This window comes from Bactrocera neohumeralis, chromosome 2 (genome assembly GCF_024586455.1).
Source record: "Bactrocera neohumeralis isolate Rockhampton chromosome 2, APGP_CSIRO_Bneo_wtdbg2-racon-allhic-juicebox.fasta_v2, whole genome shotgun sequence".
NCBI lineage: Eukaryota > Metazoa > Arthropoda > Insecta > Diptera > Tephritidae > Bactrocera > Bactrocera neohumeralis.
The window spans coordinates 76,997,568-77,017,924 of record NC_065919.1 but is presented as its reverse complement, the minus strand read 5'-3'; the positions used below and the strand labels follow the sequence as shown (position 1 = coordinate 77,017,924).

The 20,357-nt window shown below is 35.8% G+C and overlaps 6 protein-coding genes across 9 annotated transcripts in view; 2 read left to right on the top strand and 4 right to left on the bottom strand.

Annotated features, from left to right (window-relative positions):
* Positions 1–96: 96 nt before the first annotated feature.
* On the bottom strand, positions 97–1,819 carry LOC126767898 (uncharacterized). Its single transcript, XM_050485614.1, has 4 exons — positions 1,636–1,819; positions 1,400–1,583; positions 1,105–1,312; positions 97–291 (listed from the first exon to the last, which is right to left on the bottom strand). The coding sequence occupies exons 1-4, from the start codon at positions 1,637–1,639 to the stop codon at positions 124–126; spliced, it is 564 nt and encodes a 187-aa protein (XP_050341571.1). The 5' UTR covers positions 1,640–1,819; the 3' UTR covers positions 97–123.
* A 1,313-nt stretch (positions 1,820–3,132) lies between these two features.
* LOC126767897 (uncharacterized) lies at positions 3,133–4,247 on the bottom strand. The gene is made up of 3 exons (XM_050485613.1): positions 3,869–4,247; positions 3,601–3,811; positions 3,133–3,534 (listed from the first exon to the last, which is right to left on the bottom strand). The coding sequence occupies exons 1-3, from the start codon at positions 4,042–4,044 to the stop codon at positions 3,406–3,408; spliced, it is 516 nt and encodes a 171-aa protein (XP_050341570.1). The 5' UTR covers positions 4,045–4,247; the 3' UTR covers positions 3,133–3,405.
* A 145-nt stretch (positions 4,248–4,392) lies between these two features.
* On the bottom strand, positions 4,393–6,507 carry LOC126767892 (uncharacterized). 4 transcript variants are annotated; one of them, XM_050485606.1, is made up of 4 exons: positions 6,322–6,507; positions 5,968–6,270; positions 5,792–5,899; positions 4,393–5,732 (listed from the first exon to the last, which is right to left on the bottom strand). In XM_050485606.1, exons 2-4 carry the CDS (start codon positions 6,176–6,178, stop codon positions 5,068–5,070), a joined length of 984 nt encoding a protein of 327 aa, XP_050341563.1. In that variant the 5' UTR covers positions 6,179–6,270; positions 6,322–6,507; the 3' UTR covers positions 4,393–5,067. The 4 variants fall into 4 exon arrangements, with proteins under 4 accessions (XP_050341563.1, XP_050341562.1, XP_050341564.1 ...); XM_050485605.1 differs by having other exon boundaries at positions 5,968–6,238; XM_050485607.1 differs by having other exon boundaries at positions 5,968–6,233.
* A 560-nt stretch (positions 6,508–7,067) lies between these two features.
* LOC126767893 (uncharacterized) lies at positions 7,068–9,938 on the bottom strand. The gene is made up of 4 exons (XM_050485608.1): positions 9,744–9,938; positions 9,390–9,660; positions 9,214–9,324; positions 7,068–9,157 (listed from the first exon to the last, which is right to left on the bottom strand). The coding sequence occupies exons 1-4, from the start codon at positions 9,780–9,782 to the stop codon at positions 8,544–8,546; spliced, it is 1,035 nt and encodes a 344-aa protein (XP_050341565.1). The 5' UTR covers positions 9,783–9,938; the 3' UTR covers positions 7,068–8,543.
* Positions 9,939–10,374: 436 nt separating this feature from the next.
* Positions 10,375–20,357, top strand: part of LOC126767896 (AN1-type zinc finger protein 6) — a 76,541-nt gene continuing 66,558 nt past the window's right edge. The window contains exons 1-3 of the mRNA XM_050485610.1: positions 10,375–10,508; positions 10,937–10,994; positions 11,057–11,101. The gene's annotated coding sequence lies outside the window, so the exon portion shown is untranslated. The remainder of the gene's footprint in view (positions 10,509–10,936; positions 10,995–11,056; positions 11,102–20,357) is intronic.
* Positions 13,578–15,889, top strand: LOC126767895 (zinc finger protein 830). The gene is made up of 2 exons (XM_050485609.1): positions 13,578–13,928; positions 14,961–15,889. Exon 2 carries the CDS (start codon positions 14,964–14,966, stop codon positions 15,750–15,752), a length of 789 nt encoding a protein of 262 aa, XP_050341566.1. The 5' UTR covers positions 13,578–13,928; positions 14,961–14,963; the 3' UTR covers positions 15,753–15,889.

Below are 20,357 nucleotides of genomic sequence, written 5' to 3'. Positions count from 1 at the left end.
AATTGTATAAAAAATGTATAGCATCGTCTTTAAAAAAAGTGTCTTTATTAAAAAAAGTCTTACAAATATATTTTAATACATACAAATATACCTCGGTTTACATCTCAAATTTAAATTGATCAATCATTCCTTGTCAAGTTCTTGCTGTTGACTCTGGTCATCCCTGGACTCATTGAATTCATTAAAATCGCAGATATAATTAATTAATGTATCTAGGGCGTGAACAAATGTTGGCGAAAGGGCATCATTCAAGGTCTTCAAAAAGTAAAGTTTTACTTCGTTTGCATACAGCTGGGAAAAAAGAAGGCAGTGAATAAAAAAAAATAAAAAAAAAAATAAAATAATAAAAATAAAAATAAAATAAAAAATAAAAAAAAAATAAAAAAATCTCAAAATGGGCTTTAAACTCTAGAAAGCATAAAATTTTATACATAAAACAATCTTCATCTTGCTTTTGATCGATCAGTGTATATATGCTATAGGGAGGTGATTTCGGCGGTTCCAACAAATGAGCAGCTTCTTAGAGAAAAAAGGATGCGAGCAAAATTTGCATTCGTTAACTCAAAAATTGAGATATTCGAGTATATATTTGGACAGACAGATGGACACGGCCAAACCGGCTCGGTTCGTACTTTATATGGTCTCCGATCTGTTTCCTCGACAGTCGGGTCTAAGTAACCGGAACCCAAGGACTGTCAACTCGCACCATGCCTCGAAATTACTTCATGAATACTCTCTGCCGTTACAACAACAACTACTATTACTATCTCCCACTGAGTGTTAACAACTTCGTGGCAAACTTAATATATCCTTTCCAGGACATAAATATGTGGCGCCACTTATCATAGAACTTATCACACCACTTATCATAGAACCTATAAAAAACTAGAATCTGCATACATGAGCAACAAATATTCCAATCACTGTAGATTGAGTATGCTGACAAAGCTTTCAGCTCTCTTTCCATCCACTAAAGCAGTGAGCCAGCTGTCTGCAGTAATTAGTTGGTTCGAAAACTTAAACTTACCATCTCTTTTATCATCATTCATTTTAAGCGTCAACCCACTCAGCACACAAAATTAACTTAACATCATCCACACTAACCTGCCACATTGTGCCGCTGACAGAAGCAGCTCTATGTCTAAGAGCAAGCTCTTTCATCATAGTCTTGACGAAACGTGAATTATCCAACTGCTCAATGATCATTTGGAAAACGGCGAGCACATCCTTTTGATGTTGACTGGCGAACTCAATGTCCAAAACGCCGTTGAAGCGAAATATTTCATAAAGATCCTCATGTTCGGTGAAGAAACTGAAAAAGCAGAAAGACAGGCGCATATCAAATGCATAGTCACTGCTTTTATTCTTCTAGCCCTAGTTTTAAGGCATATGTATATACTTCACATAGATATTAAGCGCTGCTCGGCGTTGTTTCTGTTTAATTATAGTCCAACCATTCTGCAATGATTTTCTCTCTGTACTTGTCAGCCCCAACTCATCGGCCACAGGTCTGATTTCGTACGGTTCCAAGGCTCTTGGAAACACGGGCGGTGTTTTATTCTCCGTTGTTTCAATATAAGAACCTAGAGGTATGTGGATTAAACTCGCGCTGAAGTTAATTTCTCTGGAATTTACCCATATTTTAGTATTTTTTCATGCAAATGTATATTTTAAGTATGATATTGTTGTGTCAGCGTACAAAAGTTAAAAAAAAAATATTTTTTTATTTAATATGAAATTCCGGGTAACTGAAATTAAAAGAAGTTGTCAATTATTATCATGCAGTAGTGAGAAAGCCATATACCTGCAAACGAGAAAGGACATTGACTTCGGTTGCAACGAAGCCATAATACCCTTCACAATTAAACAAGTTTTCCATACAATGACTTGATTTTGATCGATTTGATCTCATCGGACGTTTTGGAGTTCTTTTGGGCAATAATCAAGCCAAATTTCAGAAAAATATCTTGTCAAAAAATAAGGTTTCCCATACAAGAAGTTGATATGGATTTGTGAAATTTTCCATACCAGAACTTGATTTAGATTTTTATGGCAGCTATATAGACTATAGTTTCCGATATCGGCGATACCAACAAATGAGCAGCTTCTGGGGAAGAAATGAGACATGAAAGATAAAAGTAAAATTTGAGGTCGATATCTCAAAAACTGAGTCGGACGGACAGACGAAGTTGGCTAAATGGACTGAGCTCGTCATAAGCTGACCTTTTATATACATTATATAGTATACTTTATATGATTTGCTGCGTCTGTTCAGCAAAGGTGCGGCTGCGAGCGGGCGTCGGTCTTGAAACAAGCTGCTCGCCATATAAATTAACGCTATACTACTCGCCTAGCGAGGTTGTGCGCTAGGTTTAGGACCCGCCACCTAGAAACCGCTTCCAATGAAAAGAAAACGTCAGCCTCGATTGAAGGACCCCACTTTGATGACCACCACAGCAAACGTAATAAGGAATATGATTTAAGGGCATACACCTAGAATGTTCGGTCACTAAATTGGGAATGCGCCGATGCCCAGCTAGTTGACGTCTTTGGAAAAGTAAAGGCTGAATCACTGCCGTCCAAGAAATGTGAAACAAGGACGGAGCAAGTAGGTCCTTGTGATATTTACTAAAGCGGCAATACAAAGGAACGCAAATTAGGTTTAGGATTCGTGGAGGAGAAAGACTCAGTCGTTGACCAAAGAGCAAATATTACAAGTCACTCATCATTCCCGTCCTGCTATATGTGGCGGAGGCGTGGACAATGACATCATCTATTGAGTCGGCCTTCGGAGTACTCGAGAAAAGTTTTGCGGGAGGATTTTTGTATACTTCCGACCCGGAAAAAGGCGATCAATCGGCCGAATATCGTGGCAAAGATCAACCGAAGCTGGAAAAACCACATCAAAGCAGGTCAAAAATCAAGTTTATGTTGACGTCGTTTGCGCGAAGCTATTCGTAAAAAGAGACCGAAATTATGGACCGACAACTCTTGGGTTTTGCACACTTCGTGAGCCTGATTTAGTTCCGTTTCTGGTTATTCAGCAAACTCAAACGGTCGTTTTAAGTCCATTTAAGACACTAAACGTGAATCGCTAGAACGTAAAATGGTCTGGTGTTTAATTTGCAAGGATTTTTTTTAATTTACACACAGTATGTACATATATGTATGTATGTACATTTGGTTGTGCTTAAAATGTGTAGAATTCGCGATATCAGTTCCTTTCCAGCACTATTCGTCTTTGATCGGAATTCCGGCAACTGGCATAAGTTGTTTGTTCGATTCGCCACTCTCGGTGTTTTAGCCAATCGTCGACCTATGTACTTATACGTCCATTCAAGTCTTCTCAAACATCGTATACCTACTGCTTTACAAATATATCTATACATACATATGTATATTATGTTAATTAAGTTTTATATAAACATATCTGATAATGGTATTGTGAAGCTTATTGAAGGCCTCGATTGATGTGGGCGATAAGGCATTCCGTAGTTCAGCAAATATAAAATTTTTAATACCCTCCAACTGGAGCTACAAGAAATTAAGGAACAAACATAAATTAATAGAATTATAATTAAAACATAAAATGGAACACACCTTTACGCAATCCACATCCATGGAATACTTTTTCAGCTTCTCTATCAAGGGTTCCAATATTTTCTTCGTTTTAATTGGATCTACTTTATTATTTATAATCGAGCCGTAAAGCCGTAGCAGCCAAGTTGCGTAATTTATCAATTCATAGTTACATAATTTGCCACTTTCATCGCGAAACTTTTCCATAATCTCGTAATGCTCCGAGTAGAGGCTGTTAAAGCAGTGCATAATGGCAATTAACAATAGTAAAAATACCAGCTGCACCTACTTCATAAGTATATCGGTGGAGAGTGATCGCAATTTTGGTTCCAGAATTCTCCACGCTTTCTGCATTGCCAACGATTCCAGGTTAGTCAAACTGGGATTAAGCGCATCGAAGATCGAAGCGGATCGGCGCGAAATTAAGGGTTTCGCATGGGTACGATTTTGAGGTGAACGCTTCATGGCATTCAAGGCATTGGCGCCTGCACTTTTTCGCTTTATCTTAATTGCACTAATTTTATTTGGAATTTCGCGTAGTATTTAGTTAATTTTGTAGACTTTACATAATTCACATAAGTTACTGATGTTTAATTAAAAATTAGTATAACAAGAAAATTTACAATAAAAATAGTATTTACAAAAAATATATAAAAAGCTGATTTTATAAAAAAATATACAAAAATTGATTTTACAAAAAGTATAAAAATATTGTTCTTCAAATTTACTCATAGAAGTGTGTGTTCACATTTTGTTAACTTGTCAAAGGCTTGACAGCTTACAATGCATCACCCGAAATGAAACACAACAAAAGAATGAAAAAGATGAATTTTTATTAATCTTAATTCTTTTGCATTTTTTATTTGATTAATTTTGTTTTTGCTTAAGTCTACTTAAATTTGAAATGTGAATAAATTCTAGGCCCCTTACAATTTTCGTATGCCCGGCCAACTAAAATTCGAAGAATACATCGCAAAACATTTACAAGTTCCCCACAGATCTATGATAATTTATCCAATATGATGTTTCAAAACAAAAAAAAACAAAATTGAAATATTTATACAGTAAACTAACTGCAAATAAATTTTTCACAACGGCATGGCTAATCATATGATTGAAATACTTGTTTTCAATATGAAAATACAATAAAAAATCGCATCATACTTTTTCAGATAAAGCACAACATTTTTTTAATTTATAAATATGTATGTTTGTAGGTGAGTTTGAATGAAAATATTATATAAAAGTTTTGAAAAAATAACATACGGTCTAACTTAGATTTTACTATTATCGTTACATGAGACATGACAAACTTAAATTCTGAGTAAATAAGTGGTTAAAATAATATATGAAATTCTTATAAAAAGCAAGCAACATTTGAATGATTATGATTTACCGTTTTCTGTTTTAAGATTTAATAATAATTTGTAAGGAGTTGGAGCCCATAAGCGCTGGTTAAAGTGCGAAACAATTGGCTTTAATTATGACTTAAATATATATACGGAATAACATGCTGGGACTGAGCTTGGTATTACACATGGGACACTTGCGTGTCAAACGTAAGGCTTGACGTATGCAGTTGGCGCAGAAAACATGACCACACTTGGTTGATGTGGGTTGATTATTAACACAACTCTCCATGCAAACAGCACACATAAAAGGTACACGGCCACTTTCGCTCACCACACCAGCATCGGAATTTGCAGCTTGTGCACCAGGTGACCAGTCATTAACTTTGTCTTTATTTGCTGTTCCTATGTTTGTTGTTGATGTTGTTGCGGAGGTGGAGCTAACCGACGAACTGCCTTCGTTCGAAGTTAGTGAACGACGTGATGAGGCTCTACGACCGCTTGCAGAGCTCAAGCGACGTGATGCGGTCAAACGTTGTCGTGTTGCATTGTCGTTTCTGGGATTATCCTCCGTGTTATTGGTTGTTCGTCTGTTTCTTGAGCGTACATTATTTCGACGGAAATTTGGTGTACAAAGATCAACGACTTCTGCATCATCTGGTGTCACTACTATTACATCGTCGTTAAATGGATAGGGCCGCGGAATTGGTACCGGCATATTCATTGAATCACTTAAATCGATTACTTCCTCGGGTGTTGGAGCGCGCACTCTATTTGTTCTTACCGGTTGAGATCTCCCCATTGCTGAAATACGATAAAATCTAATTATGTATGTTTTAAGTTGTTAGTTTAGTTAGTTTTACCATTACGTGGAGTAGTTGGTAACGTTGATTCTAGACGTCTGCCAATGAGCTGCTCTTGCTCCGAAGCCACAGTGCGTAAATTGCGCTCCAACATCTCACAAAATTGATCTACTAAATTTGTATAAAAAAAAGCTTAAACAAATTCACAAAAAGAACTGAAATTAGTTTTTATTTACTTCGATTGACTTCCCGTTCGATTTCTCTACTTGATGGTGTGGACAATGTTGCTCTAGCGGGTAAATTTAAACGTGGTGTTTTCGGCGATTTCGGTGAGCTGGAATTAGAACGTGCCCTTTCAAGTTGCCCACTGCTATCGCTATTGTTGTGGGACCTACGCCCCAGTGATGACGCCGTTCCTTGTGGCGTGCGTTGAGTCCGATCCAACATAGTGTATACGGATGCTATTAATAAACTCGTGTCCTCGATTAGCTCATTTAGGTCGCTACTCTAAAATGGAAGCAGGAAAGATACAACCGTTACTATTAATTAATGTGAGAGATGGCGCGTTTTATAATGGAAGATAAACTTACATTAGGCACAACGTTAGATCCTTTTCCAAGATATGACATTTTTAACTAGTTAGCGATGAATTAACACACTTTCTTTAGAATTTTCGAATTTCTTTTGCAAAAATCGTAAATATAACAGCGATATATTCCAAACTCAGCAATGAAGGAACAGAAATTTTGCAATTACAAATTTTCTAAACGACAAGATGTTTTGACAAGCACACAGCAATTTTGTAATAGATTCACAAGTGAAAATATCGATAGTCGCATCTCAAAAATGAATAAAATCTTATGAACTATTCGCATTAGGATTTTTTTAAGGTTCTTATTTAAGAAATAAAATTTATCTTAAAACGTTAAAAAATCTGTTTTGACATATAAATCGAAAATCGAATTAATAAGCCACCTTATAAAGTATAACTTTGTAGTAACTAATTTTTTTTTTAATGTTTTATTTGCAATCTATTTTAAAAATATCAATAATAATAATGATATCAATAATAATATACAATATTCATATCAAATGTTCTTATTTCTAGTGCTTATATTAACAAACTTTATTCAAATATTTAATACCATAGTAATATATGCTATTAAATATTTAGTACTTAATTCCTAAATGGGAGATCTAGAATATGTTGTCTTTTGAGTCTAGTAATTTCATTGCTGTCATCTAATAACATGATTGCCAAAGGATTGTCATGATAACTGATTCTGGTTAATATGCTGTACTAAATCTTTTAATCTCAGCTTTAACAAAAGGCATATTAAGATCTGTATGATTTGCTGTATTTGTTATAAACCAAGGGACGTTTGTAATAAGTCTGAGGGTTTTTGACTGAAATCTTTGTAAAATTTCAATATTTGAATTACTAGCAGTGCCCCAAAGCTGCACACCGTAGGTCCAGATAGGTTTTAGTATGCCTTCATATAATAGCAATTTATTTTGAAGATATAACGGCGATTTATTACCGAGTAGCCAATACATTTGTTTGGTTTTTATTTTTAATTGCTTATTTTTAGCTTGTATGTGTTGTTTCCATGTTAACCGTGTGTCCAAGTGCATGCCGAGGTATTTAACGCTATCACTTTTAGGTATAGCATTGCCATTTAGAAGCAAGTAAGGGCTATCACTTCGCCTTAATGTTAATAAAACATGCATTGATTTGTTCACGTTTACTTTCATTCTCCAGCAATCTAACCAAGATTGTATCTTATTCAATTCTTCTTGCACCAAATTAGTTGCTTCAACAGGAGACTGGCTTGACGACAATAGAGCAGTGTCGTCAGCATGTGTAGCAATTAATACATTTTCAGTTTCAGGTAGGTCAGAGGTAAAAATGGTGTAAAGTACAGGACCAAGCACACTACCCTGTGGTACTCCAGCATTTATGAATTTTATGTCAGACGTTTCGTCATTTATTTTTACAGAAAATGACCTACCAGTTAAATAAGACTTAAGAATTAGATATATATACCTGAGAGGAGAATATTTTTTTTAATTTATATAGTAGACCAAGATGCCAAACTTTATCAAATGCTTGCTGAATGTCCAAAAATGCTGCTGAACAGTATTCCTTACGCTCTAAAGTGCCAGTAATGTAGTTAAGTACACGGTGACATTGTTCGGGTGTACCGTTACAACGGCGAAACCCAAATTGATGTTCAGGTATTACCTTATTCTCCTTTAGTAGTGGCAATATTCTACGCAAAAATATTTTTTCAAATATTTTGGAGAATAAAGATAACAAACTGATTGGTCTATATGAAGTGATTTCGTTCTCGGCTTTACCTGGTTTGAGCACCATCACAATTTCTACACACTTCCACTGAGTAGGGAATTGGTTCAGCCTTAATATTGTAAAGTGTAAGAAACATAATTCCTTTTTTTAGGTAAGCACTTAGCTACTCTGGCACCAATTTTGACATATCCTGGAGATTTGTTGTTCAGTTTTTCGATTTCAGAACGTATTACGGCGGGCGTAATATGTTCCATTGGTAGAAATAGTTGACAGGGTAAGAAATACAGAAATATAGAAATTCTAATATTGCAGCATCATTGTTGTTACCACTACAACCAAAAGCAGTGAACATTGCTTCAAGGTATTTACTGTACGCAGTTGCTTTGCTTTTGTCTGATCTACACCAAACGTTATTACCGCCTTTGATAGGTATAGCATTTCATGTTTTTTAGGTCTTTTTAGATATTTTGTAGCATTCCAAATCTTATGATCTTAATTATTTCAATAATTTAAACTCTTAATATAATCAGAAATCGATTTATTTTCGAAGTCATTTAATTTTTCTTTTAGCTTTCTTGTGGCTTTATTTAGAGTAGTTTTGTCAATTGGATTTCTACTTTTTTGCCACTTTCTTCGTAAACGTCTTTTAATCCGAATTAATGATCTAATCTCTGCTTGTGCGCCAGGCGACCAGATATTAACTTTGGCTTTGTTTGCTGATCCTATGTTTGTTGTTGTGGAGGCAGAGGTGAAGCTAAACGAGTAACTACCTTCGTTCGAAGTTAGTGAACGACGTGATGAGGCTCTATGACTGCTTGCAGAGCTCAAGCGACGTGATGCAGTCAAACATTGTCGTGGTGCATTGTCGTTTCTGAGATTATCCTCCGTGTTATTGGTCGTTCGTCTCTTTCTTGAGCGTCCATTATTTCGACGAAAATTTGGTTTACAAAGATCAACGACTTCATCATCTGATGTCACTACTATTACATCGTCGTTAAATGGATAGGGCCGCGGAATTGGTACCGGCATATTCATTGAATCACTTAAATCGATTACTTCCTCGGGTGTTGGAGCGCGCACTCTATTTGTTCTTACCGGTTGAGGTCTCTCTATTGCTGAAATACGGTAAAAATCTAACTATGTTTTAAGTTGTTAGTTTGGTTAGATTTACCATTACGTGGAGTAGTTGGTGACGTTGATTCTAGACGTCTGCCAATGAGTTGCTCTTGCTCCGAAGCCACAATTCGTAAATTGCGCTCCAACATCTCACAAAATGGATCCACTAAATTTGTATAAAAAAAGCTTAAACAAATTCACAAAAAGAACTGAAGATTAGTTTTTATTTACTTCGATTGACCTCTCGTTCGATTTCTCTACTTGATGGTGTGGACAATGTTGCTCTAGCGGGTAAATTTAAACGTGGTGTTTTCGGCGATTTCGGTGAGCTAGAATTAGAACTTGCCCTTTCAAGTTGCCCACTGCTATCGATATTGTTGTGGGACCTACGCCCCAGTGATGACCCCGTTCGTTGTGGCGTGCGTTGAGTCCGATCCAACATAGTGTATACGGATGCCATTAGTAAACTCATGTCCTCGATTAGCTCATTCAGGTCGCTACTCTAAAATGGAAGCAGGAAAGATACAACCGTTACTATTAATTATTGTGAGACATGGCGCGTTTTATAATGGAAGCTAAACTTACATTAGGCACAACGTTAGATCCTTTTCCAAGATATGACATTTCTAACTAGCTAGCGATGAATTAACACTCTTTCTTTAGAATTTTCGAATGCCTTTTGGAAAAATCGTAAATATAACAGCGATGTATTCCAAACTCAGCAATGAAGGAACAAAATTTTGCAATTACAAATTTTCTAAACAAGATGTTTTGACAAGCACACAGTTTTGTAATAGATTCACAAGTGAAAATATCGATAGTCGCAGCTCAAAAATGAATAAAATTTTATGAACTATTCGCATTAAGATTTTTTTAAGGTTCTTATTTAAGAAATAAAATTTATCTTATAACGTTAAAAAATCTGTTTTGACATATAAATCGAAAATCGAATTAATAAGCGAACTTATAAAGTATAACTTTGTAGTAACTAATTTTTTTTTTAATGTTTTATTTGCAATCTATTTTAAAAATAATAAGCAAATGAGATAACAAAATCATAATCTAACTTATATCAGTGATATCCAGTAATATCAATAATAATATGTAATATGCAACAACTGTGCTTTTTAATTGTTATCGATTACAACGATTAATCTACACTTTAAATTGGAGAAATTGAAGCAACCCATCCATTTGGTGAGTGGTGAGTTTTTATTAGCTGCTGCTGTTTGTCTGTGCCAGAAATAATTAAATAAAATATTTATAAAAAACGTTTAAAATACATTAAATCAACATATAACCCGAAAAAATCTGAAATATTAGGTGGCTTTTAAATATTGGGGAAGCAGTGTAAGTAGTTTTAATGATGAATATAATATCTTTCTAAAAATAAATTTGTTGTTGCCAATGGCAAAATGGAATATTTGTATTTAGTGCTGGTTAGTGCTCTGTAACTGGGCTTAATCATAATGCCATTTTACTATTTCAAAGCCGTACACTTAATACGAGGTGTAAGGCACGAATGATACATTAGTAAATATGTGTTATAATGATTTTGTTGCTATTGAATCCCATTTGTATTGATTATTACTTTAAATAAAAATATGCATAAAATCAAACTTGCCATTCCGCCATATGTTACATGTGTATTAATATCAGCGTGCCGAAATGAAACCAAATTTAAGTATAATTCTAGTCAGATATATTTGTTATTTAGTAGATGTTTGACATTATTTTAAATATTGATAACCCATTGCAGTATATTTATTTTATTTCAGGGGTACAGTTATATCGTGGGATTACCAAATTCTGCTATATTAATATACAATTTTGAAGGTGAGACGCTATATTTTTCTGAGTGGAATAATTTATATAAATATCTTTTCTTCATTTTCTAGGTTTACATCGCCTAAATTTATAAACAAGAAATTGTCAAAATCTAGGTAAGTACACAAACGTCGCCAAGCATGTCCCCGTATATGCCATTACCTCCATGGCTTGTTTCCAATATATTTAATTTGTGATATTTCTATGACAAAAAATACATTGAAGAACCCGAAATAAAACATTTTTGTTTTCTTAATATTTAACCTTGTAATATTTTATTAAATATCAATTTTAATTATTTTATAAATGATTATTTTTTTACAAATATAATAATTTTATGCCATGCTGTGGTTTACCTAATATTCCTTTTTTTATTGTAATAACAATCACTTCTCCGGTTAGGAAGAACGCCTTCATCAGATTTTTTGATTGAGAGTTATGTATATACTATACATACGTATAAATGGCAAATATTTTTTTTGCTGTTATTAATATTAATGCTATTTATATGCAATATTAAAAAGCAAAGTTATTAAGAAAGTCTGGGACTAAAATACCAATAATTTAAGAATCAGAGCAGGATGGCATCAATAAAGTTAGAGATTTTTAAAAATGCAACGTCGCTATAATCAATAAGTAATATGTGTTAACGATATTAGCAATATTATAAACAAATATCACGTATGTTATTCTAATTAACACAACAAATATGCAACAACCCATGTACTGTACACATAAATGTCTGACCTTCCTAGGGCGAAAAAATGGTTAAACCTGCAGAAACGTGCATAGACCCCACATTTCAAAAAAGCATATACAAATGAGATTATTGCCCTCCAATTTCTATAGAGACAAAGCTTTAATTTATTTTTAATATTTGTTATAAATAATACGATAATTCCGTAATTGGTTGTTGTTGAAACACCAGAAAATATCTCCCAAATAATCTTAACGTGAACTTGACAGTACCTGGAGTTCGGGTCCATTCCGGTAACGTGGACCCGATTGACGGAACGACAATGACAACATAACTCTTCATTGAGGCTACGAATGCCATTCTCGAGCAAGTGGTTGTGGTCATTTGTTTCGTTTCAAAGTAAACCGATGATGACGAATAAATGCAAAAAAATCATTAACATTGTAACTACAATTTTTGATTTTCACACATTTAATAAGTTACTTGTTTATATGTCTGCCATTGACAGCACATGCTGCTACCCCTTCCATGAGACCGGCGGTTGTCAGTTCATCGGCTTAGCTTGGTTTACGCCTCTGTCAATTTGGGCCAAAATAAGCGTAATATTATTCAGTCGATGGGTCGTTTACCTTTGTTGTTGTATGCGTTTTGTGAATTGTACAAATACTCATAAGTAGATCTGTGCAAATATAGACATACTTATGTGTGTATACAACCGAAAGGTTTCAAGAGTATTGCTGTAAATTTGTGTTGTGCGAAAATGTATGCTTGTATAGACTATAAGTCAGTATGTTTGGGGATATATGTATTTGCGATGGGCGCATTTACATTTAGTTGTACTTATATTGTGTGTAACATTTAATGCAGACTATATAATATAATGTGGTACTGTATATGAACTCTGACCTTTTGCTTGTTAAACTGTACACAATGGAAACATAACATTTCCTAAAAGCGCTAATATCCTTTTTAAAAGGTCACCGACACCCATTGTGATTTAGGTGCAACAAACTATTGAACAATTTTAAGTGAAATTTGTACATATACAGAATATTATCAAAAAAAAAAAATAAATAAATAAAAAACGTTGACTTCGGCTGCAACGATGTTATAATATCCTTCACAAATAAAACAATTTTCAAACAAGAACATGATTTTGAACGATCATTTTGTACGCTATAATGAACCGATTTGAACCATTTATTCGAAGATTACATACTTATATCGTCGCCTTGGAAAATAATCCATGCCAAATTCCGTGGAGATACAAAGACATTTTTCCCCATAAGGGCATGATTATGATCGTTAAGTATATGCAAAATTTTTCAGCTTTATGCAAAAGTAGTCGGATATCGGCAGTTCCGACGAATGAGCAGCTTCATAGTGTCAAAATTTCAGATCGATATCTGAAAAACTGATAAGTTCGCGTATATACAGACAAACAGATGGATTTGGTTAAATCGATTCAGCACGGCACGCTTATCATTTATATAAATGTACATATGTATGTATGTATGTATATTTATAGGGTCTTCAAAGTTTCATTCTGGGTATCACAAACTTCCCTGCTCAGGGTATAAAAATTGGAGCAGTCTATATTTTTTTATTTGCATGACAAATTATCTTAAAAATAATTGCAAAAAAAAAAAATTATTTTTAAATCTGTTCTAGCTGTATGATAATTTCTACCACATAATTTTATCATATTTTCTTCGGTCCTCCAAAATTCGGAAAAATTTACTCTGAGCTCTCGCAGTTGATGAAATTAAATAAAGATATCAAAAGCAATTGAATTTAACCTTAAAAATACAAATTTATAAAAAGCTTTGAAAATAAGTAAAATTAATCATTATTGTTTTTGTAAATATGTATTATCGATGACAGCGGATATAAACGTATTAATTTTATCAGTATTTCTCCATATTGGTGTATTAATTAATTGACCGCCTCTGACCTTAACTCGGTTTTTGTCAAATGTGTTGGCTATTCTTTCTTGTTGTTTTGTTTATTGTGCGCACAGCTGTTTGTGTGTGATGTCATGTGAATTTACGTAAATTACATTTGGCACGCACATAGAAGCTTAGCTTTGCCCTTGGCAAAAGCAGTTTGCATGCGAAAGTCAATTCACTCTTCCCGAGTCCGGCGGGTGTGGGGCGAACGTTGTTAAGTGCTTGAAAATACAGCTGTTGAATTGCTGCAACAGCTGTTTGATTGTGCTGGTTGCAATTCACTTCGCCACATTTCAGGTTAACAGGAGTCAGCATGCAAATTTCCATAGCGCCGTTTATTTAAATTATTTTTAATCGTGTTTGCATATTTTTGTGTGAAATACAGTTTTGACAACAACAATTAAATAATTTAAATTGATTTAAGGAAAGGTGTTTCACAAATAAGAGTCTCAAGAAGTGGTATTCTATTTTCAAAGTGTATAGACTGAATTGTATTATATAAAGGATTGTTCAAGGTCACTCGATAAGAACTAATATTATGTATGTATGTATGTACAATAAACAACAAATATGCTCCGAACTAATTTGGCGTCACCTTGCTTGTTTCTAGTTTACGTATTGAAATATTGTGATGCAAATATGACGAACAATTGGCATTTGCGATACAAGCGCTTTGAGTGTTTCAAGTGTTCGGTTATTTTTGGAAAATTGCACAAATTTGTTGAAAATAGAAAAATTAACGCCATTGTTATAGTGCATACATACATACATACATACATGTATGAATCTGTGAATGTACTTCTTTATGAATACATTTATTATTATTGTATTTCTGCGAATATATGACTTTATACGTAGTAAATACGTGTTGCTATTCGCTTTTGATAAACAAATTCATTTGTAGTGTTTGCGGGTCGCACTTACGCGTCGCCCGTCTCCACCACGTTCACACTTCACATTTTGAAGTAAAATGATTGTTGCGTCACGCCACGTTGCGCTCACTGATTGTAGTGCGTTTTACGTTGTTCTTTTTTTTTGTTCGACTGTGATTGCGTTGTAATTATTGTGGAATTGACGCGACATTGAAATGCTGTGTTGTGTCGCAGTTATCAGGGCACAAACCGTAATTGCCTCACAAATACTTATACACACATGCTATTATAACTTTTGGTGGTGGTAAGCGCCACATGTACTTGTGTATGCATACGCAGCGGTGTGGATTTTCTAGCTATCATTTTTTTATCGAAAGTCGAATTGTTTTAATTTTTTAAAATAAAATATTCCCTCCCTCTCTCTCCAAATACTAACTGCGTGCGTAAAAATTTTCAGAAAATGGGGCGGCATCAGGAAAATCGCCTAAGATTGTCGTCAAGAACGAAAGTAGCCGAAACAGAGCATAAAGTCGATTCGAAATTGGCGAAGACAAATCCGAATGGCCAAATTGAGTGCATTATTTGCAAAGTCACTGTGAAATCGGCCACATTATGGAAGGTGCATGTAAACTCCAAGTTGCACAAGGAACGCATAACGATTGTAAAGCAAATAAAATCATCTTTTAAAGGCGGCATACCGGAAACGAGTACGAAGTTGTCCACGGTCACACCACAAATGCCAAAATCATCCACAAAAGTAGTAGAAACGCCGAAAGGGGCTGTTACAGTCCAACAAAGTCTTAAAAGCACACAACAAATTATACCAAAAACGGCGCCTACACCTGTATCTACTGAAAAATCCACATCCGCCAATAATGTAGACACTGTGTTGCCAGAGAAGTTCTTTGATGATCCCGTGAAGGATGCGAAAATTCGTAATGCAGAATATAAGGACCCACAAGCGGATGAATGGGAACGTTTTCAGCGTGAAATTCGTGAAGCATCCTCTGTATCTGTCGCAATTATTGCTGGTGAGCAGATGGAATCGGCATTCGATCGTGACTTGGATGAGATCAATGATCAAATGAAGCATTGGTCTAGGTATATGAATTTGGAGGCGCGCAAGGGCGTGCTTAGTGTAAATAAAGACCACAAATCCGAAACTCACAGTTCTGATGAGAATGAAAGTGATGATGAGACAACAGCAACTTCTGAATTTTCGGACTGGCGTTCGAAGTCATTTCTTTAAAACCACTTTTTGAGCGATTATCTGATCTGATCTGATATTTACTAATATAAATATGTATGTAAAACAAATATGTTATGTTGGTTAACATCTTCATGGATGGAATAAAATAATTCTTAAGATTCATTATTAAACAAAAATTTTCGAAATTTTGTTTTTGTACGAATCGTACTACTTGAAGGGAGTTTCGTAAGTACTACAATTTTTTTAAAATATTGACAGCTTGGATTTGAGTCGAATTAGAGAGAGAGAGAGAGAGATATTCCCGGATTTACTGCCTAGTTATTTCGTATTACGAGGAACTTGCGAGGAAAGATCATTGAATTAGGAAGTAGTTTTATTCTTGGATATCTATTCCCTGGTTAACTTAACCAAGACTCGTCTTATCGATAACGAACCTTTTTTTAACCCGAACTTAACGGCAGATGGCACAAAACGAACCGAATAATCCTTCTATTTGAATTTCGGGCATTAGAAATGTCTGAGATTAAATGTAGGCAACAATTACATATCAGTATTGAAATGCATTGCATATATTAAGGCGCCTTATCAAAAATTACATCTTAGATGAATTAAAAAAGTAGTTATTGATTATTGATATAAAATTTTATCCTTTATTCGTTCGTGTGCCTTAATTGGTCCCTTTGACCCTTAAGTAACGACCTCTTTTGTTGTTTGTATGCGTTTTTGCTTTCATCTCCTTGTTGCATTGTCTTTCTACGTCGTTGTTGCTTTTGTTTGAATTTCTGTTGCTCTCACTTTCCACCACGAGCGATTTTGTTTTTGCTTTGCTGCATTGGAGTAAATTTCGTTGACTTTTCTTGAAGGCCAGTGACCCACCCAGCCAACAAGAAAAGTCAATTTACAAAAACAAAAACAAATATTGGCAATATTGCACATCTGCACAGACAAATCTAACCATACATACATACATACTTATATACATATATGGCATGTACATATACTACATACATATGTATGTATGTATGCACTTATCGCCAACAAAGAACGAGTCGAACGCATTTATTGCACAGCACGATTTTGTTGCTGGCCTCATAACAACATTTTGTTGTTGCTACTATTTTTTCAACAACAACAAGCTGGAAATGTAGAATTTGATGAATCTCACTTAAGCTTCTGCGCTCTATGAAAAATGCCTCCCTTGGGGGGTTTTATGCTGCCTTGGGTTAACATCTTTCCACCCCCCGCTGCACTTTTTCTGCCTTTGTTTTTATCTCCTCTTCGTTTGGCATGTTGCTCCACTCCGATTTCGTTGCTTCTGGCGATATTCGCAATTCATTCTACCTTCATATATGTATATACACACGCACACGCGCATGTGTATATCTCCAATATCGGAATGTGTCTCAATTTACGGTACTGCAGCAAAGTGTTTAACAATTTTCTTTGTGCTCTTTCTTTATTTTAGAATGCTGGTGTGGAAAACTGCGCACTAGTATATAGCCCCGTATATACTTGCATAGATACATATGTACATACATACATACACATGTGGCTCATGTAATTTCTTTATACATATACATAAATTTAGGTACATATGCAGTTATATATCTTTAGGTACGAAAGTGCATTGCGGAGCGGATTATGTACCGTTTCTTTGCTCTCTTCTAGGTTCTCATGCATAATGCAGCAGCAGCAGCAGTAGCGTTGGCAGCATCAGGCAGTCGCCACATGGGCGGGCGCGTGTCTGCCTGAGTTGCCTTTTTGGGCTGACACACGCATTGCTCGGGCGGGCGTTAAAAGCTCGTGCGCACACCTACATACATACATACATACATACTTATGCACACTTGGCCGCGTAGATATGTCTGTATGTAAGTATGTGTGCATTATGTTGAGATGGCGCATCTCCTTTTAAGCCACAAGTTCAGTGGCGTCTGTCTTGTTACATCGAGCTGCTTATTTCATTTATTATCATCCATTATTTCTGTTTTGTCTTTGGTTAATATTGTTTTTGTGGTTACTGATGATGGGCATGATTATCATGCAGGCGATTATAATTTACAGTGGCCGAGAAGAAAATTCGGACTAAAATTTTGTAATGTACATATATTAATTGAAGAGAAGAAATAATATTAATTCTTTCTATGGATGCTTATTTCTTTAGTAATTACAAAAAGGAAAGTCGATTTACACAAGCTTTTCTTGAAGCGAATTTTTCATCTGCAAAATCATTCGTTATAGCCACCAACTTGTAGTTATTACTTAGAAATGCTCGCGGTCGTATGTGGAGTACAATAATTATCTCTACTATATAGTAGATCTTACTTTATTAACATATGACTTTAGAACTAGAGCGCCCGCCGCGACCTCTAAATGTCTTGGGAGAGAGTATAGAAACACTCTTCTAGATTCTTGTGAAAGCTGTAAGCAGTGAGATTAAATGACGCATTTAGTAGAAAGAACTTATTTGTATTCAATGTTATCCGCACTTATTTTCAATCTCAGACAGTTTTTTAATTGCTTGACCTGTAGAGAGTATTTTACAGGTTACATGAAGTGAAAACAGAAGTCAAACGGCTGCAAATATGAATATGGTAGTGTTTATGACTTTGATACTTGATACGGTTCCGCTTAATGTCAACGATGGGCCATGCTCTCATGGATAGTGGCTCGCCACAAACATCTCATGCGTCCCATCCATCTTATAAACCATCCTCGAACCAAATATTTAGATATAAATACATTGAAATTTGACTAATTTACCGCGACCCTGCAATTACGGCAATTCGTTTAACCCAGTCAAATTAAAGAGGCTTAGTAAAGCTTTTTTTTCACTGTTTTTAATCGTCCTGTAGCCTCTTTACTCTTGCAATTGCGGGGGAAATTTTGGAGTATTTGCTGTGGTGTCTCTGCTATTTGATCGCAAAAGCGCTACAGATCCCTAGAACAGTCTCTAATCTGGGCAGATCACACCGCAGCGTTCAGTGACCTGTAGAAACTCTCAAAAGCTGCCTTAATTTGTTTCTGTAAAGACCGCAGTTCTAAGTAATAACTACAAGTTATCGCCGTAGTACAGAGCCGCAACAAAATCCTCAAGTCGCTAGCCGGCAGCATATGGGGAAAGGACAAAGAAACTTTGTTGGCAGTTTATAAGGCAATCGGCCGGCCGGTCCTTAACTACGCCGCATGAATATGGTTGCCTGGATGCAGTGAAACGCAAACGTGGAAGCTCCAGACCTGTCAGAATACTGTACTCCGAACTACGACAGGATGCTCTCAGTTAAAGAGCATAACGAACTCCTCTCCAGGCAGTGCCTGCTGGGGTGATTTCGCAGAAATCATCCTTGCAGTCACCTGCTTGAAACGGAACCGGCTCTTAGGAGCATCAAGAGGTCATTCTTCAGTTATGTCGACGACATCAAATAATGCGCCGACTAGACTTCGGACGCAACTAACTTCCGACAAGCACTGACCGCCATTCACAGTAGAGCCATCAACTCATTTACCGAATCCCTTTCAGTGAATGGTGTACTCGGCGTCAAACCACCACCTATTGCAGACGAAGGCGAAGAGAGTTGCCGCGAGAAACGAGAGTGACCCTTGCGCTGCTTCGTTCTGGATACTGTAGCAGGTTAAATTCCTACTTATCGAGAATAGACCCCGACATATCCAATATATGTCCTACGTGCAATGAGTGTCCGCATGATCTCTTTGCATGCCCCACCAACCTCACTCATCTGACACCCCTCTCCCTTTGGTCCAACTGCGTCGAAACAGCACGTGTTTTGGGCCTTCCGTTGGATGACGTCGACAACAACTTAGCTAATCCTTACCATCCTAACGAGGACTAAGTATCCGCTAAAACAACAACAGATAATTACTGTACGGCAATCATACCTTGCAGTGAGTCATGAGTTCCGATATGGCAATATGTTCGAAAATCGAAAGGAGTAGCAAAAAACAAAGGTTGTGAGCAAAAGCTTGACAGATCTGTTCGATGTGCTACCCAAACCGGAGTAGAAGCATGCCCAGTATCTTACAAAATTAATCCATATAATAACTTACATGAGGTCATATCGACCTTCTGATCATTTTTGAATTGAAAATTTTAAGAATTGATAGTGACAGTTTGCCAAGTTATTTATTATTCTCCTTTCGGCTAAAAACCTTTCATAGTTCTTTATGTATGTAGTATTTGTTGCTTCTCCACCTTACCTCTTGGCGACTTCATGTACTTTGTGACATTTGATTAATTGCATTTACTTGGTTGCTTGTATGCATTTACCGGCATACAAACGTCAGTACGTAAGACGCATAAAGAGGACAACAAATGGCAGACGACACAGCGGAAGACATCGCAAAAAGACGCACTAAGAATATGTGAATGTGTGTGTGCATGGCAGTACGAATATGCGACGTACCGTATTCTCTACCCATTCTTTTCACTGCTCCGGTGCATGAAAACAACAACATCTGAGGTGTATTCTTCAGTAGAATTGCAAATATGTACATACATACATATGTGTGCCCCGGCTATTCTTCAGTATAATTTAAGACTGCCTCCGTTTGACTTTTGCATTGTGTGGCGTTTATTCTGCGCCCGTTATCGCCTCATCGTCATCATCTTTACTTCAATTACCTAAG

Bases quoted from the DNA above. Each gene is read 5' to 3' on its own strand.
- LOC126767898 (XM_050485614.1), bottom strand. The intron at 1,313-1,399 runs GTATATACATAT...CTGCTTTTTCAG, and splicing joins GCGCTTAATATCTATGTGAA to TTTCTTCACCGAACATGAGG. The intron at 292-1,104 runs GTTAGTGTGGAT...CTTTTTTCCCAG, and splicing joins TCAGCGGCACAATGTGGCAG to CTGTATGCAAACGAAGTAAA.
- LOC126767897 (XM_050485613.1), bottom strand. From the start codon at position 4,044: ATGAAGCGTTCACCTCAAAATCGTACCCATGCGAAACCCTTAATTTCG. The intron at 3,812-3,868 runs GTAGGTGCAGCT...CTGCTTTAACAG, and splicing joins TCCACCGATATACTTATGAA to CCTCTACTCGGAGCATTACG. The intron at 3,535-3,600 runs GTGTGTTCCATT...AATTTCTTGTAG, and splicing joins TGGATGTGGATTGCGTAAAG to CTCCAGTTGGAGGGTATTAA.
- LOC126767892 (XM_050485604.1), bottom strand. From the start codon at position 6,360: ATGTCATATCTTGGAAAAGGATCTAACGTTGTGCCTAAT. The intron at 6,239-6,321 runs GTAAGTTTATCT...CTTCCATTTTAG, and splicing joins GATCTAACGTTGTGCCTAAT to AGTAGCGACCTAAATGAGCT. The intron at 5,903-5,967 runs GTAAATAAAAAC...ATACAAATTTAG, and splicing joins CGAACGGGAAGTCAATCGAA to TAGATCAATTTTGTGAGATG.
- LOC126767893 (XM_050485608.1), bottom strand. From the start codon at position 9,782: ATGTCATATCTTGGAAAAGGATCTAACGTTGTGCCTAAT. The intron at 9,661-9,743 runs GTAAGTTTAGCT...CTTCCATTTTAG, and splicing joins GATCTAACGTTGTGCCTAAT to AGTAGCGACCTGAATGAGCT. The intron at 9,325-9,389 runs GTAAATAAAAAC...ATACAAATTTAG, and splicing joins CGAACGAGAGGTCAATCGAA to TGGATCCATTTTGTGAGATG.
- LOC126767895 (XM_050485609.1), top strand. From the start codon at position 14,964: ATGGGGCGGCATCAGGAAAATCGCCTAAGATTGTCGTCAAGAACGAAA.